This window comes from Amblyraja radiata, chromosome 12 (genome assembly GCF_010909765.2).
Source record: "Amblyraja radiata isolate CabotCenter1 chromosome 12, sAmbRad1.1.pri, whole genome shotgun sequence".
NCBI lineage: Eukaryota > Metazoa > Chordata > Chondrichthyes > Rajiformes > Rajidae > Amblyraja > Amblyraja radiata.
The window spans coordinates 35,661,086-35,678,406 of record NC_045967.1 but is presented as its reverse complement, the minus strand read 5'-3'; the positions used below and the strand labels follow the sequence as shown (position 1 = coordinate 35,678,406).

General features: G+C 42.0%; 1 protein-coding gene across 1 annotated transcript; it reads left to right on the top strand.

Moving 5' to 3' along the window:
• The first annotated feature begins 12,017 nt into the window (after nt 1-12,017).
• gpr119 (G protein-coupled receptor 119) lies at nt 12,018-12,811 on the top strand. Its single transcript, XM_033030906.1, has one exon. It carries the CDS (start codon nt 12,047-12,049, stop codon nt 12,809-12,811), a length of 765 nt encoding a protein of 254 aa, XP_032886797.1. The 5' UTR covers nt 12,018-12,046.
• The last annotated feature ends 4,510 nt before the right edge of the window (nt 12,812-17,321 follow it).

Below are 17,321 nucleotides of genomic sequence, written 5' to 3'. Positions count from 1 at the left end.
GGATACTGAGTTGGATGATCAGCCATGATCATATTGAATGGCGGTGCAGGCTCGAAGGGCCGAATGGCCTACTCCTGCACCTAATTTCTATGTTTCTATGTTTCTATAGGTCTCCTGTACTCCTGCACATTCATTCCTCATCTGTCATATGTTTTCAGTTTGTTGCCCAATCTGTTGTTGCCAATTGACACCAATTATCTGCTTATACATCTTAAATCACACGGACCCCAGCTGAAGTGGAACTGAATCATGATTAAGTCAATGGTAGACAAAAATGATGGAGAAACTCAGCGGATGAGGCAGCAACTATGGAGAGAAGGAAATAGGCGATGTTTCGGGTTGAGACCCTTCGTCTGAAGAAGGGTCTCGACCCGAAACGTCGCCTATTTCCTTCGCTCCATAGATGCTGCCTCACCCGCTGAGTGTCCCCAGCATTTTTGTCTACCTTTGAATTTCCAGCATCTGCAGTTCCTTCTTAAACATGATTAAACACGCTGGTCGGCTGGTTGGACGGAAGGGGAAGGAGTTGTACCCCTAATGCTATGCCTGAGGTCTCCCCATTAGGGATAAAACAAGTCACCAGTTTGTCAAGTTATTCTAATGGAGAAGGGGATTGGATACTGCAACTGCATTCTCATCCACTGCATTGGATGCCTGCAGCCCCTTATTAATATACAGGTAGTACATTTAATGTAATTATATTGCTAATATACTGATTGCCACTGCTGGAATTGCAAAATCAATAGGACCCAAAAGAGCTTTAATGGTGTTTCAATCATCATTATATGTCCCACATGGAAATGTTCTGAAAACCGCTTCTCAGTTGGAGTGTCGGCGATGGAATCGAGGATGAGAACAGGCTGTCCGTGGGGTAAAATTGCGAAGACTTTGTAAAACAGGAACAGATGGTCCGTTCCAGTTCACAGCCTGAACTAAACGCATTAAAACCTGGCCTGGATTATTTGGAAGGGAGATAGACGGGGTAAATGCACAGAGTCTGGTTCTCTGGATACTTTCACGAGAGCTAGATGGGGCTCTTAAAGATAGCGGAGTCAGGGGATATGGGGAGAAGGCAGGAACGGGTACTGATTGGGGATGATCAGCCATGATCACATTGAATGGCGGTGCTGGCTCGAAGGGCCTACTGTATGTTGTATCTACTGCACCTATTGTATGTTGTCCATTGTCTATTGATTAATTCAATGGTCACTTTTCCTCATCGACACTTTAACCATCTCAAATCAAATCAAATCAACCTTTATTGTCATCTTGCAAGCAACAGTTGTACAGTGCAAAATGTTCTCAATTCACCTTTTCTCGTTACACTATGGCAGATGTTAATGTGCCTGTTTTCTTCAATACAATACAATCAATTGTTTAATACAATCACCCCGTCCAAGCTGGTTACCAAACTCGCAGAACTGGGTCTCTGCGCATCCCTCTGCAATTGGATCCTCGACTTCCTCATTCACAGACCACAGTCTGTTCGTATTGGTGGAAATGTGTCAGACTCGATAACAATCAGCACAGAAGCACCTCAAGGCTGCGTGCTCAGCCCCCTGCTGTACTCACTCTATACTCATGACTGCGTAGCCGGTCATAGTGAATGCTCCGTTTTTTTCCCTGGGTGGAAGATTATAAAACTAGGCATAATCCTAAAAAGAGAGGGGGGAGATTTACGACAAACCTCAAGGGCAACTTTTTCCACTCAGAAGATAATCCATATCTGGAATGAGCAGCCAGAGAAAGCTAGGAAAACGCATACAATTATGGCTTTGAAAAGACATTTGTACCGATCTATAGTTTGGAAATATTTAGAGCACTGGTTCCCGACCTCTGGCTGTAGCCCATAATTGTCTGTTGCACAAGATTCTACATGCAAGGGGCAGGTGGGTAGACCAGTAAGAGCATTCAATGTCATCACAATATTCAATGTGAGTCTTTTATTTCATGCTTTAAGTTTGTTTTCAATAATCCAATTTGGTTTTTATTTAATGCTTTAATTTTCTGATTAGCCAAAATAAAATGTTTTGAAAGCTCTAATCATTTTGACAGTTAGCAATTAATTTATCACGCAATCTTAAAATATGGACTGCATGTCCAAATGTTTGATCAATTTTCAGTTGCAGATGGAAAAGTTTGGGAGCCACTGATTTTGAGTGTTATGCAACAAATGCAGGCAAATAGGACTAGTCCAGTCTGCCAACTTGGTCACCTTGGGTCAAAAGACCCATTTCCATGCTGCACAGCTCCATGACTCTGTTAGTATAGGTTGGTGAGGCCACATTTGGAGTGTTATGTTCCGTTTTGGCCACCCTGCTCAATGAAGGATGTTATTAAGATGGAAAGAGTGCAGAGAAGATTTATAAGAATGTTGCTAGAACTGGAGGGCCTGAGCTACAGGGAGAGGTTGGACAGGCTAGGACTTTATTTCTGGGAGCGCAGGAATATTAGATCATGGGGAATAGATAAGGTGAATGCACAGAGTATTTTGCCCAGAGAAGGGGAATCAAGAAACAGCGGACACAGGGTTAAAGTGAGAGGGGAAAGATTTAATAGGAACCCGAGGAACAACCTTTTCACACAGGTGGTGGTTATACGAAACGAGCTGTCAGAGGAGGTAATTGAAGAAGGTATTATAATAACATTTAAAATACATTTGGATAGGTACATGGATAGGAATGGTTTAGAGGTATATGGGCTAAACGCAGGCAAGTGGGATTAGCGTGAATGGGGTATATTGGTCGCCATGAGCAAGTTGGGCTCAAAGGGCCTGTTTCCACGTTGTATGGCTTTATGACTATAAAGTTAGGCAGTCAATGCCACATAATCCCTGCAGGGTGATTTTCATTTTGAAGCATATTAGTCAGGAGCAATTTATATCCAGGATCAATTCATTAGAGCTGCAAGCTGCCTCTCTCCATGACAATATTTGCAAATATGATTTAGTGGATTGCTCCTACAGTTTTGTTAAATCCTGCATTTACTTACCAAGGATTTGAGGTCACTGGCTGAACAAATCAAATAAACAAAGTAGCTCACAATTATTTTCACACAGTTTGTGTTTTTTTCGTTTTCAGTTTTCAGTTTTAGAGATACAGCGCGGAAACAGGCCCTTCGGCCCACCGAGTCCACAGCGACCAGCAATTCCCACACACCAACACTATCCTACACACTCTAGGAACAATTTAAATTTATACCAAGCCTATTAACCCACCAACCTGCATGTCTTTGGAGTGAGGGAGGAAACCGAAGATCTCAGGAAAAAAATCATGCAGGTCACAGGAAGAATGTACAAACCCCGTACAGACAAGCACCCGTAGTCGGGATCGAACCCGAGTCTCTAGCACTGTAAGGCATTAGCTCTACCGCTACGCCGCTGTGCTTAGTATAAAATATTGCCCAAATCTTTTCTCTCCAAGTGATGGGTATTAACACTCAATGACCTCACTTATTGCATCACTGCTTAATAATAATATATTGCAATGATTGCAGAACACTTTTTGCAAATTCTGTCCGTTTCCTCAGAGCCATTTCCCCATCAAGGGATCTGTATCTTATCTTTTCAAACTATTACCAGAAAGTCACTGCACTTGGCATGCAAATCCAATGTTTGCCTGTGTTTGGATATGCTGCATCCACAATGGCATTCTGCTTGAAACTCTATCACATAGTCATTTTGTGACAGAGGTACAGCACATCTTTACATATTTGTTGCCACCAGGGTATGTTGTGCATATTGCAGACCGTACATCACTGCTTTATGATCTGGTAAAGTATCTACGGTAAAAGATCTGCCGGGTAAAAACGGAGGACATTTCCTGATTTCAAACACAATTCCACTCATTCTTGAGGGAATGCAAGAAACAAACGCAAACAAAGTAATGAGAAGAATGAGGAAATGAATGTGGAATACCCTCATGATGCATGATGTAAATGGATGGGAAAATATATTTGCTGCACATGCTGTATTTGTCCTTGCCACTTTTTGAACACAACTGAAGGACACAACAATGCATCAAAATTCTCTGCCTAATGCTACTGAACTTTTATAATTACTATCTTACCATCCAAAACCCTTCTTTGCACTGTCATCTCAATCTCTGACATCCACAAATATAGAACCCATTGAAATTTCATGTCCATCCTTCTTTCATTTTGCAGTGGGTGGCTGTGTGAGTATAGGAAAAAACTAGTCATCAGAGTTCATATGTCATGCCCGCTCTGCCATTCAATAACAGGTTTTTATTTATACGTCACTTTCCTGCATAAATCCATACCCCTTACTTAATTCTCTTAATGTCTAAAAATCTATTGATCTCTGGAAACATATTCCATGATTGAACTTCCACAGCAATCAAGTAGCACATTGCAAAGATTCACTACAGTCTGATTGACGAAATAGCCAATTTCTTGTTTAGTGACTGTGAATCCTAGTTTTAGACATCCTGGCCAGAACAAACATCAACATTGTCAAGTTACTGAAGGATTTTGTATTTTCCAATGAATTTACCTCTCATTCTTCTAAACCTTAGTGGGTGCAGTCTGTTTCTTCTCCCTTAGACAACAACCTGCCATCCCAGTAATCAAACTGATGGAGCAACTCAGTGGGTCAGGCAGCATCTAGGTAAAGAAATGGACAGATGACATTTTGCATCAGGACCCTTCAATAGTGTAAAGAAAGATCTCGACTAAACCACAAACTGCAATAATCGGGATGCTAGTCTGAAGAAGGGCCCCGATTCAACAAGTCATCTCTCTATGCTTTCCAGAGATGCCGTCTGACTCGCTGATTACTCCAACAATTTGTGCCTTTGTTTTGCAAACCAGGATCTACAGTTCCTTGTTTCTATGAACTACAAACTCTCTTGATTGTACTTGAGACTTTGGGTTGTTGTTTTGCTTCATATTATTATTTTATAAATAATCAAACTGTACTTTGTTTATTATGTTATCTACGAGTACTGTGTTTACAGACCAGTTATGCTGTTGCAAGTAAGAATTCCATTGTTTCATTTTCGATACACATAAAGGGCCTGTCCCACTGTACGAGGTAATTCAAGAGTTCTCCCGAGTTTTCCCCTGATTCGAACTCGGAGAATGCCCGTAGGAGTTGGTGAATGTCTCGTAGCGGCTCGTATGAGTAAAAAGTAACAATTTTTTCATCACGAGTATTTTTTTACTCGTGGACATTTTTCACAGTGTTGAAAAAATGTCACGAGTTTACCGGATTTCACAAGTACCTACCGTTACTCGCACGAGCCGCTACGAGACATCCACGAACTCCTACGGACATTCTCCGAGTTCGAATCAGGGGAAAACTCAGGAGAACTCTTGAATTACCTCGTACAGTGGGACAGGCCCTTAACAATTAAGCACTCTTGACTCAGCACAAAACGTTGTCTATCCATTTCCTTCCTTAGATGCTGCCTGACCCATTGAGTTCCTCCAGTAGTTTGGTTTTAGTTCAAGATTCCAACATCTGTCCCTATCCCAATAATCAATCTGGTTAATCTGCTCTGCACTCCCCTGGTGGTGAGTATATCCTTCTCTTGGATGGGGTCCAGACGAACATAATATTCCTGACGCAATCTTACCTGGGCATTATACAATTAGAACGAGACATCTCTTGCACTAAAATATTCCTACAATAAAGTCTAACACACGGTGTTTATCTTTCTAATTGCTTGCTGAACCTGAATGTTAACCTTCGGTGATTTGTGTAGGACTTTCAAAGTTCTTAACATTATTCTTTTAATTTTTTTCTACTAAGATGGCATTACATTTTCTGCATTTTATTCTACGTGCCACATCTTTGACTATCCACTTAATCTGTTCAAACCCCACAAATGTTTCTCACAAATGCAAAAGGGCACAAAGTGCTGGAGTAACTCAGCGGGTCAAGCAGCGTCTCAGGAGAACATGGATAGGTGATGTTTCACCCTTCTTCAGAAGGTTGGGACCCTTCTTCAGACTGATTGTTAGGGGGCTGTGGGGAAAAAAAGGTGGAAGAGTAGAGGCAGGACAAAGCATTTCAAGTAATTGGAGGACATGGGCGAGGGGGGTTTTGATAGGCAGATTAAAGTTGTTAAAGATTGGAGAATTGGAGAACTCAATGTTCAAACCGTTGGGTTACAAGCTCCTAAGCGGAATAGGGGAGCTGTTTACCCATTTTGCATGAGGTAAAGGAACCGCTAAGAGGTAGTGATCATAATATGATTAGTTTTAATCTGCAATTTGAGAAGGAGATGGTTAAATCGGAAGTGTCAGTGATGCAGTTGAACAAAGGGGACTATGAAGGCATGAGAGAGGAGCTGGCCAAGGTAGACTGGAAAGGGATCCTAGCAGGAATGACAGTGGAACAGCAATGGCAGGAATTTCTGGGCTTTATCCGGAAGACGCAGGATCATTTCATTCCAAAAGGAAGGAAGATTCTAATGGGAGTAGGAGGCAACCGTGGCTGACAAGAGAAGTTAGGGATAGAATAAAATTAAAAGAAAAGATGTATAACACTCCAAAGAGTAGCCAGAAGCCAGAGGATTGGGAAACTTTTATAGGACAACAGAAGGAAAACAAAACGGGCAATAAGGGCTGAAAAGATGAAGTACGAGGGGAAGTTGGCCAGGAATATAAAGAAGGACAATAAAACCTTCTTTAAATATGTTAAGGGAAAAAGAATAGCAAAGTCAAATGTGGGTCCCTTGAAGGCAGAAACCACTATGGGGAACAAGGAAAAGGCAGAAGAGTTGAACAGGTACTTCGGATCTGCCTTCACTAAGGAAGACACAAACAATCTCCCAGAAGTACTGGAGGACAGAGGATCTAAGGGGGTAGAGGAACTGGAAGAAATTTTCATTAGGCAAGAAATTGTATTGGGTAGGCTAATGGAACTGAAGGATGATAAATCCCGTGGGCCTGATGATCTGCATCCCAGGGCCCTCAGGGAGGTGGCTCTAGAAATAGTGGATGCATTGGTGATCATTTTCCAATATTCAATAGATTCAGGATCAGTTCCTGTGGATTGGAGGATAGCTAATGTTATCCCACTTTTCAAGAAAGGAGCGAGAGAGAAAATGGGGAATTACAGACATTAGCCTGACTTCGGTGGTGGGAAAGATGCGGGAGTCAATTATTAAAGAGGTAATAATGGGGCTTTTGGATAGCAGTAAAAGCCAGCATGGATTTATGAAAGGAAAATCATGCTTGACTAATCATCTGGAATTTTTTGAGGATGTGACAAGTAAAATGGATGATGGGGAGCCAGTGGATGTAGTGTATCTAGACTTTCAGAAAGCCTTTGATAAGGTCCCGCACGAGAGACTGATGACAAAAATTAAAGCACATGGTATTGGCGGTAGGGTGTTGACATGGATAGAAAGTTGGTTGGCATACAGGAAGCAAAGAGTAGGAGAGAACGGGTCCTTTTCAGAATGGCAGGCAGTGGCGAGTGGAGTGCCGCAAGGCTCGGTGTTGGGGCCGCAACTGTTTACCATATATATGAATGATTTGGAAGATGGAATTAGCAGCAACACTAGCAAGTTTGCAGATGACACAAAGCTGGGTGGCAGCGTGAACTGTGAAGAGGATGTTAGGAGGTTGCAGGGTGACCTGGTCAGGTTGAGTGAGTGGGCAGATGTGTGGCAGATGCAGTATAATATAGATAAATGTGAGGCTATCAGATTCAGATTCAATTTTAATTGTCATTGTCAGTGTACAGTACAGAGACAATGGGGCAGATTATTATCTCAATGGGGTTAGGTTAGGTAAGGGGGAGGTACAGCGAGACCTGGGTGCCCTTGTACACCGGTCACTGAAAGTTGGCATGCAGGTACAGCAGGTAGTGAAGAAAGCTAATGGAATGTTGGCCTCAATAACAAAAGGATTTCAGTATAGGAGTAAAGAGGTTCTTCTGCAGTTGTGTAGGGCTCTGGTAAGATCACATCTGGAGTATTGTGTACAGTTTTGGTCCCCTAATTTGAGGAAGGACATCCTTGTGATTGAGGCAGTGCAGCGTAGGTTCACGAAATTGATCCCTGGGATGGCGGGACTGTCATATGAGGAAAGATTGAAAATACTAGGCTTGTATTCACTGGAGTTTAGAAGGATGAGGGGTGGGGGGATCTAATAGTAACATATAAAATTATAAAAGGACTGGACAGGCTAGATACAGTAAAAATGTTCCCAATGTTGGGCAAGTCCAGAACCAGGGGCCACAGTCTTAGAACAAAGGGGAGGCCATTTAGAACTGAGATGAGAAAAAACTTTTTCACCCAGAGAGTTATGAAATTGTGGAATTCCCTGCAAAAGAGGGCAGTGGAGGCCATATCACTGGATGGATTTAAGAGAGAGTTAGATAGAGCTCTAGGGGCTGGTGGAATCAAGGGATATGGGGAGAAGGCAGGCACGGTTTACTGATTGGAGACGATCAGCCATGATCACAAAAGGGCCGAATGACCTCCTCCTGCACCTCTATATTACTAAAAGTCTGATCTTGACCACTTCCTGTTGTACTGTATATTGATTTTAGAAAATACACTGCCACTTACGGCTGTGATTTTTGGCCATCTTACTCAGAGTCCCCCTCCGCTGTGCAGGACAAGAGGATTTTTCCCATCGATGAAAAATAAAAGAGTTATTAGTGTTTAAAAAATGTTGAGATTCTCTCTCCTGTCAATCACGCCATGAAGGCCACGCCCCTTCTGGTGGAAGGGGAGGGACTAAATCCCAGAACTGTGGGCGTGGCTCAGTTTCTGCAAGATGGAGGTCACGACTCGCTGTCTTTAGTGGCCTTGCACCCTGCTTGAAATGGTACGAAACTGCACTTGAATTTAGTGGCCTTGCACCCTGCTTGAAATGGAATTTCAAGGAATAGCCGCGAGTCAACTCCCAGCCCACCAGCCGTGAGTGAGTGGGCTGCAGCACAACAGGCTTGAGTGACTAAGCCGCCAGCCCAAGAATCCATTCGGCCCATAATGTCCATACTAGCTCTCTGGAAACCAGTCCCTTCAACCCACAACACCCATACTAGTGCTCCAGAAAGCCCCCCCCCCCCCACACCCCACCCCCCCCCCCCACCACTGGCCACCAATATTGGAATTGGTGAAGAGGTGGAATATTGCATTGGGGGACCAGCCCTCCCATGTGATGCTGGGACACAACGGGTCCCACTTAGTCTAGTATTTTCTATGTTTTTATATTTCTTTGTCCCACACTGGCAATGGAGGAGGCCCAGCTTGGAAAGCGAGGCCCAGAACAGAGAGGTCAGTATGGGAATGGAAAGTCTCTCTGCATCCCTTCTCATAGCTCATATTGCCACATAGCTTCATATCATCAGTAAACTTGTTATATTAGTTTGATCCCTCATCAAAATAATTTGTGTAAATTTCAATATCAAATTTTGAACGCTTCTTCTTTCAATCAAATGGAAATGCTACTTCCAATAAACTACTGATCACCATATATGTCGTCTGACTTGGTCTCTATTCCCACTTTATGTAATTTTTCTTAATTTAAGGTGATCGAAGAGTGTGATGGTAAATTTTGATTGGTGCTTTGAAACCTAAATAAACCTTGTTTTTTTTTAAAATAACGTATTTTCCAAACTAAAGATTATTTTCAGGGGATCCTCATTCATGCCCAGGTGTACACCACTGATTTTATATATTCAACCTTTGTGTTAATACTCAAGATTTAATGTATATTTATTAATTTATTAATTTATTAATTAATGTTTGGCAGATGCAGTATAATGTGGATAAATGTGAGGTTATCCATTTTGGTGGCAAAAACAGGAAAGCAGACTATTATCTAAATGGTGGCCGACTAGGAAAAGGGGAGATGCAGCGAGACCTGGGTGTCATGGTACACCAGTCATTGAAAGTGGGCATGCAGGTGCAGCAGGCAGTGAAGAAAGCGAATGGTATGTTAGCTTTCATAGCAAAAGGATTTGAGTATAGGAGCAGGGAGGTTCTACTGCAGTTGTACAGGGTCTTGGTGAGACCACACCTGGAGTATTGCGTACAGTTTTGGTCTCCAAATCTGAGGAAGGACATTATTGCCATAGAGGGAGTGCAGAGAAGGTTCACCAGACTGATTCCTGGGATGTCAGGACTGTCTTATGAAGAAAGACTGGATAGACTTGGTTTATACTCTCTAGAATTTAGAAGATTGAGAGGGGATCTTATAGAAACTTACAAAATTCTTAAGGGGTTGGACAGGCTAGATGCAGGAAGATTGCTCCCGATGTTGGGGAAGTCCAGGACAAGGGGTCACAGCTTAAGGATAAGGGGGAAATCCTTTAAAACCGAGATGAGAAGAACTTTTTTCACACAGAGAGTGGTGAATCTCTGGAACTCTCTGCCACAGAGGGTAGTCGAGGCCAGTTCATTGGCTATATTTAAGAGGGAGTTAGATGTGGCCCTTGTGGCTAAGGGGATCAGAGGGTATGGCGAGAAGGCAGGTACGGGATACTGAGTTGGATGATCAGCCATGATCATATTGAATGGCGGTGCAGGCTCGAAGGGCCGAATGGCCTACTCCTGCACCTAATTTCTATGTTTCTATGTTTCTAATTCCATATCCAATACAACTAAGGAAATATTTTGTGTAATCTGAAGAAGGGTCTCAACCCGAAACATCACCCATACCTTCTCTCTAGAAAATGGACAGTGGATGGTTCTGGTGGAGGGCCTGTGTCTGGACTGAAAGAGTAAAGCAGTGATAGCCAGCGTGATTCAATTCATTTGAATCTTCAGGTTATCTTTAAATTCTTTAAATATCATTTTAACTATCTGCTTAGTTTGGATGTCAACTGAGATGATAGGTCCAGCCCACGTAGACTCATTTGGTGCAGTCGGTAAGTTGAGCAACTTTAGTGTGCCTTGTCACAGTCTAACATTAACATATAAAGAGCCTGCCAAAATGTATTTTCTTCCTTATTAGCTCCAAATATCTCCAGCAGCCTTTCAGAGTGCACCAAATTCTACATCTCCCAATCTTACAATAAGCAGTCGTTTAAAACCCATCCCAGTGCCATTTAAATATTCTTCTTAGTCTTATCGCATCTTCTACAACATTCAACATTGAGTCATCCACACTGATCCACACGGCCTCTCACCCAGATTTCACAATACAGGTTTATGATGTTTCACTCATGTTGGAGGTGACTACATTTAAAAACAAAGACAATTTTAAATAAAGATACACTGTACAAAAGGATGGATCTGAGATTATGTTTACAGCCCTAGAAAGATAAACATGTGTCTTTTTATGAAACTCCAATCATAGCCAGTACCAATTTTCTGCAGCCAGTAATGAATGGGTTAAAGCAGAAATCCAATGTTCATGATCTGGACAATTAGGCAATAAACTGCTGAAGATAACAGTGAAAATCCCTGATTGTATACCATGTGCCATTATAAAATGAATCTTATCGCATGTACTGTTCTGTTGGTTAGCAACATATGAGAGATGGGGGTGAATTAAGCCAGACTGTTGCACATCAACCACAGTGTTGTTCATTATGATACTATTATTGCTGTTGATCAATCAGGGAAAATATGCTCACCGACTCATTTGAAAGCTACCTCATACAGTCCATTTTACTTTGGCTGTACTGCTATGCACGCAACAGGCTGGTCCTCACAAACACGGGTTTTTCAGTTGCTTCAGCTGCTTTGTGGTTCCATCTGCTTTAAGGATACAAGATGTGTTAGCAAGTAGTCCAATTTCTTCTGCTGAATCTGCATTCTCTTTTTGTTGAACTATGGATGTTAATTGGTTTGGTGGCATTGTAACAGTGCTTTCTCTGCTTATCATCGCTTCCAATGCTCTGGCGATAGCGGTGCTGGCCCTGATGATTTCGAAGAACAGATCTGCCAGCTTGTATTTTATCTTGAATCTGGCAGTTGCAGACATACTCGTGGGATTCACCTGCTTTGGAACAGCGGTCATAGTGCTCAGCAGACAGAGCTTTATTACCACCAGGACTTTGTGCATATTGCGGATTTCACTTGTAATCTCACCGTCTGCTGCCTCTATCTTGACGATGGTCTCGGTGGCTTTTGACCGTTTTCTAGCCATAAAGGTACCTTTACGGTACTGCCAACTAATGACAGACAAAATGGTGGCTTTGATCATTGCAGGACTCTGGAGCATCGCGCTTTTAATTGGATTTCTTCCAGTAATGATTCAGCAACTAAAGCCCGATAAATATAACAATATCTGCAACCTGTTCTCAGTTATCAATCCTAACTATGTTATAGTTGTATTTTGTGCTTGCTTTGTTCCTGCTTCATTAACCTTTGTCTACTTCTACAGTGTAATCCTGAAAATAGCATATTCACACACACGGCAAATCCTGGAGAGCGAACGGATCAGCTCTTCCATCAACTCAGCCACCCCATCACGCTGCCACATCCGAGACGTAAAGGCAGTGAGGACCATAGGGATTCTTGTTGGATGTTTTATGGTTACCTGGGCTCCATTCTCCATTGCAAGTACCGTCCAAGCCTGTTGCATTAAATGCCAACTATATACATTAATTGAAGACTATCTATGGCTGCTTGGTCTGTGCAATTCTCTGATGAATCCGCTGATTTATTCCTACTGGCAAAGGGATGTGAGAATGCAACTTTGTCAGATGCTCTGCTGTGTAAATTTCAGAATCTCCCACATTTTTAGCTTCAGCTATCAGCAGGAAGCTGGTGATGTCCAGAGTCCTGGATCAGAGATGGGGGATGAAGATCAATTACGTACAGCAATTGGGAACGCCAGTTATCCAATGACAACAAATATATCCGAAGGTATGTGAAAGTACGTTTCAGATTCAAAAGAAGCAAATGGAAGCTGTCAAGTGTTGTTTTTCTGAAGTAGATTGCCTCTGAAGTAAAATAAACGTTATATTATGTAACACCATTAACCAAAGTAGCACCTGTTCACACAATTAAAGAATAAAATAAATATATTACAATTATGCCAGACATATTGTATCTCTTTGCCTGACCAAGTGTACACAAGCCATGCTACCCAATGGCCACTGACTTACAGTATAAGAAATTGTAGCTCAACCTGGAGGACGTACTTGAGCAGCACTGGAGCTTAAATTCTGGTCTTCAATAGAATTGTGTCAGTACAAATAGCACCACAGTGCATCATACACTTGCCAGCTGAAAAAGAACCATAAAAGCGCGTTGGAGTCTGAGCCAAAACTTTAGCAATTAGGAGGCTTGAGAAGGCTTTTAAAGAGAAGGAAGAAGGAGGAAGTGGAAAAGTTGGAAGAAGGATTAAGCTCAGTGCCAAAAGTGACATAAAGAAATGGAGGACAGAGTCCAAGTGCAAAGTTTGTTCGGTGGAGATTTAAAAAAAATGATCATGGATAAGTAACGGATAGATCACTGATAGGTATGAAAATAAGGAACATGATTTTAAGTGTTATCCTTTGTGAACAAAGGACTATATTTACTAAATATTGGGGAGGTGGGCAAGAAGGGGGCTGAACATGGCACAAAATTGTCTTGTCATTCATTAGTGTATTAAGAAGTTATATTATAAATTACTGTATATACACACTGCAGAGCATTCCATTCCACATTCCGGCATCACAGAAATAATTTAGAAAAACTTTCACTTAGTTTTATCTTGATTTACCCACATGCCCACCCATGGCTGCCAACTTTCAATATAAGAAATTGTAAATGAACCTGGAGGACAAACTCAACCAGTCTGGGGCTGGAAAGAAGCACTGGTCTTCATGGCATCATATCAGCACAAACAGCAGTAAGTCCATACCAACTGGTTCAAAGGCAACAGCAAAAGTCCTTCATTAATCTATCAACCAAATAGCTTAATTGCACAATTTATCACTACGGCAATCTTAATCCAATCCTATCAGAGTTATTCCCTTTGATTTATCCATCTTTCTCCCACCTCCAAAACTAGCGTGTTTCCCCCCCAATTCTGATAAAGAGTCTTCAACCTGAAGCATTAACTTTGTTTCTCTTTCCACAGATGCTGCTTCACCTGTTTTTAAACCTACTTAAGATTTTGTATTCAAAATTTGTGGATAGGTGATGCTAAGGCTGAGATTGGCATACGTTGCAGAATGGAGTACATAATCTACACATGGAGCAGAATTGTAATTGTTGAAACATTTTCCAATATTAAGAGTATTGTCTAAGTGTAGGCAAACGTTTTACTTTTGTAGTTGAAACACAGACAGGCGATGAATTTACATAGATGTAAGCTTGGTTAATAAATGCTGAACTATTCTTCAGATGAGATTGGTCTGATTCACATTGGCCATTTGGGTGAATGGTAGACCAGAGAATTGAGCTTTCTCCTCCTATATGACTGAGGCGTACTGTGATAGGTCTGATATCATTGTTCCTTGTCCACCATACAAATTTAATCTGCCTGAAAAGCAGCAAGTGCAAATATTATGGTCAATTATGCATTATTACATTTAGTCCCTGAATGAGTTTCTTTTTATATGTATGTTAATTATTTCATTTGTTTCCCCAGTCATAATATTCTGGCAATAGACACAAAAAGCTGGAGTAACTCAGCGGGACAGGCATCTCTAGAAAGAAGGAATGATTCAGACTGAAGAGGGGTCACGACCTGAAACGTCACCCATTCCTTCTCCCCATAGATGCTGCCTGACTTGCTGAGTTACCCCAGCTTTTTGTGTCTATTTTGGTTTAAACCAGCATCTGCAGTTCCTTCCTACACATAATATCCTAGCATATTGTTTAGTGCGTGAAGAAGACAGAATACAACATATTTTGATTGGATTACTAGGTGTGGACATAATCGCCACAGGATGTTCATTAAAGGTTTTTAATGCAGATCATTTCACAATGAAAAAACAAACAGATGCTGATATTTGTCTTACTGCTGGTAAAGGGGAATAACAATGATTTTGATCCATCTTTAACAATGCTTTTCATGAAAATGGGTTGGTTTGCCACTCATAATCATTAACAAGCATCCTATTTCCTGCAACTTTAAAGCTTTTAAATACGATGCTGCAAAATTATACCTGTGTTCCTTTACTGTAAACATTGCCAACTTAGCTCCAAAGTCCTACAATCGGACCGATTTACTTCTCCCATTTATCTCTGGGATGGGGAAAGAACTTGAATATAATGGCATCTATTATTCTTCAACTCTAGATACATGAAAAAGAACATGGTCCAGCAATCGGTCAAGGATTCAGTTGTATGTAGACAACTGGACGCAAGGATGGTGAGGATCACGTGGATTCAAGCATTCCCTGCAGGACAAGACTGGCATACATGTCATGCATCATAAGGATAAAACTGTAGTTCCAGGCCTCCAATACCATGGACTCTATGATCACAGGATATATCTATAATATTTCATATAAAATGATTTTTACGCTATGTACAGGTGAACACACAGGAGTAAATAAAAGACGATGTACTGGATGTGACCATTAAAGCAATCACTCAGTTAATAAGACTGCCTCTTACTTTTTTTATTGCTAGCATCTTTGGAAACAAGTACGATAAAAAAGTAAGATTACAGCTCTCAAACCCTATTTTTGTGTCGTACTTGTCCATATGTTTCCAATTTAAAAAAAAGCTTTTTCACATATTTTGATGCATTTGCACCGATTTCCTCTTGAAAACTGGAGTTATTACTCACCCCAGACCCAATGCCACTTACTTGTTGTATTTGATTGACAAATGCGGTGTGCTGACTGAGCGAAGGGTCTGGAGCTGTAGCTGGACGACTTAGGATGGAACGGGAGAACAAAGATGGCATTGATAGGAGACAGTGAGGTAGCCACATGCAAGATATAGGAAGAAAGTAGATAGTTGACCACCAGGAAAGGGAGTAGGCAGAGAGTGCAGGAACCTTGTGGCTATTTCCCTCAAAAACAAGTGTGCCCTATTGGATGCTATCAGTGGGGATAACCATACAGAAGAGAGGAGCAGCAGGCCTGGGCTTTGAGGCACAGCAGGAGGGCAGCACGGTGATGCAGCGGGAGAGTTGCTGCCTTACAGCACAGTGACCCGGGTTCGATCCTGACTACGGATGCTTGGCTGTGGAGAGTTTGTACGTTCTTCCAGTGACCTGCATGGGTTTTTTCCGGGACCTCCAGCTTTCTCCCATATTCCAGAGACTAACAGGATTGTAGGTTAATTGACATGGTATAATCGCAAATAGTCACTAGTGTGTAGAGGTTAGCATTAGTGCGTGGGGGACGCTGGTCGGCATGGACAGTGAGCCGAAGGGCCTGTTTCTATGTGGTATCTCTAAACTAAACCAAAGGGTGAACTCAGTCAATGCTATAGTGATAGGACACTCATTAGTTATAGGGGCAGTATAGGGGCAGACAGGAGATTCGGAGCCAGTGGATGTAGTGTACCTGGCCTTTCAGAAAGCATTTGATAAGGTCCCACATAGGAGCTTATTTGGCAAAATTAGGGCACATGGTTATTGGGGGTAGAGTGCTGACGGATAGAAAATTGGTTGGCAGACAGGATCGGTGCTGGGTTCGCAGCTATTTACAATATACATCAATGATTTAGATGAAGGGATTCAAAGTAACATTAGCAAATTTGCAGATAACACAAAGCTGGGTGGCAGTACGAACTGTGAGGAAGATGGTATGAGAATGCAGGGTGACTTGGACAGGTTGGGTGAGTGGGCAGATGCATGGCAGATGCAGTTTAATGTGGATAAATGTGAGGTTATCCACTTTGGTAGCAAAAACAGGAAAGCAGATTATCTAAATGGTGTCAAGTTGGGAAAAGGGAAGTACAATGGGATCTGGGGGTCTTTGTTACAGTCAATGAAAGTAAGCATGCAGGTACAGCAGGCAGTGAAGAAAGTGAATGGCATGTTGACCTTCATAACAAGAGGAGTTGAGTATAGGCGCAAAGAGGTCCTTCTGCAGCTGTACAGAGCCCTAGTGAGACCACACCTGGAGTATTGTGTGCAGATTTGGTCCCCTAATTTGAGGAAGGACATTCTTGCTATTGAGGGAGTGCAGCGTAGGTTTACAAGGTTAATTCCCGGGATGGCGAGACTGTCATATGCTGAGAGAATGGAGCGGCTGGGCTTGTATACTCTGGAATTTAGAAGGATGAGAGGATATCTTATTGAAACATATAAGATTATTAAGGGTTTAGACACGTTAGAGGCAGGAAACATGTTCCCGATGTTGGGGGAGTCCAGAACCAGGGGCCACAGTTTAAGAATAAGCGGTAAGCCATTTAGAACAGAGATGAAGAAACACTTTTTCACCCAGAGTTGTGAGTCTGTGGAATTCTCTGCCTCAGAGGGTGGTG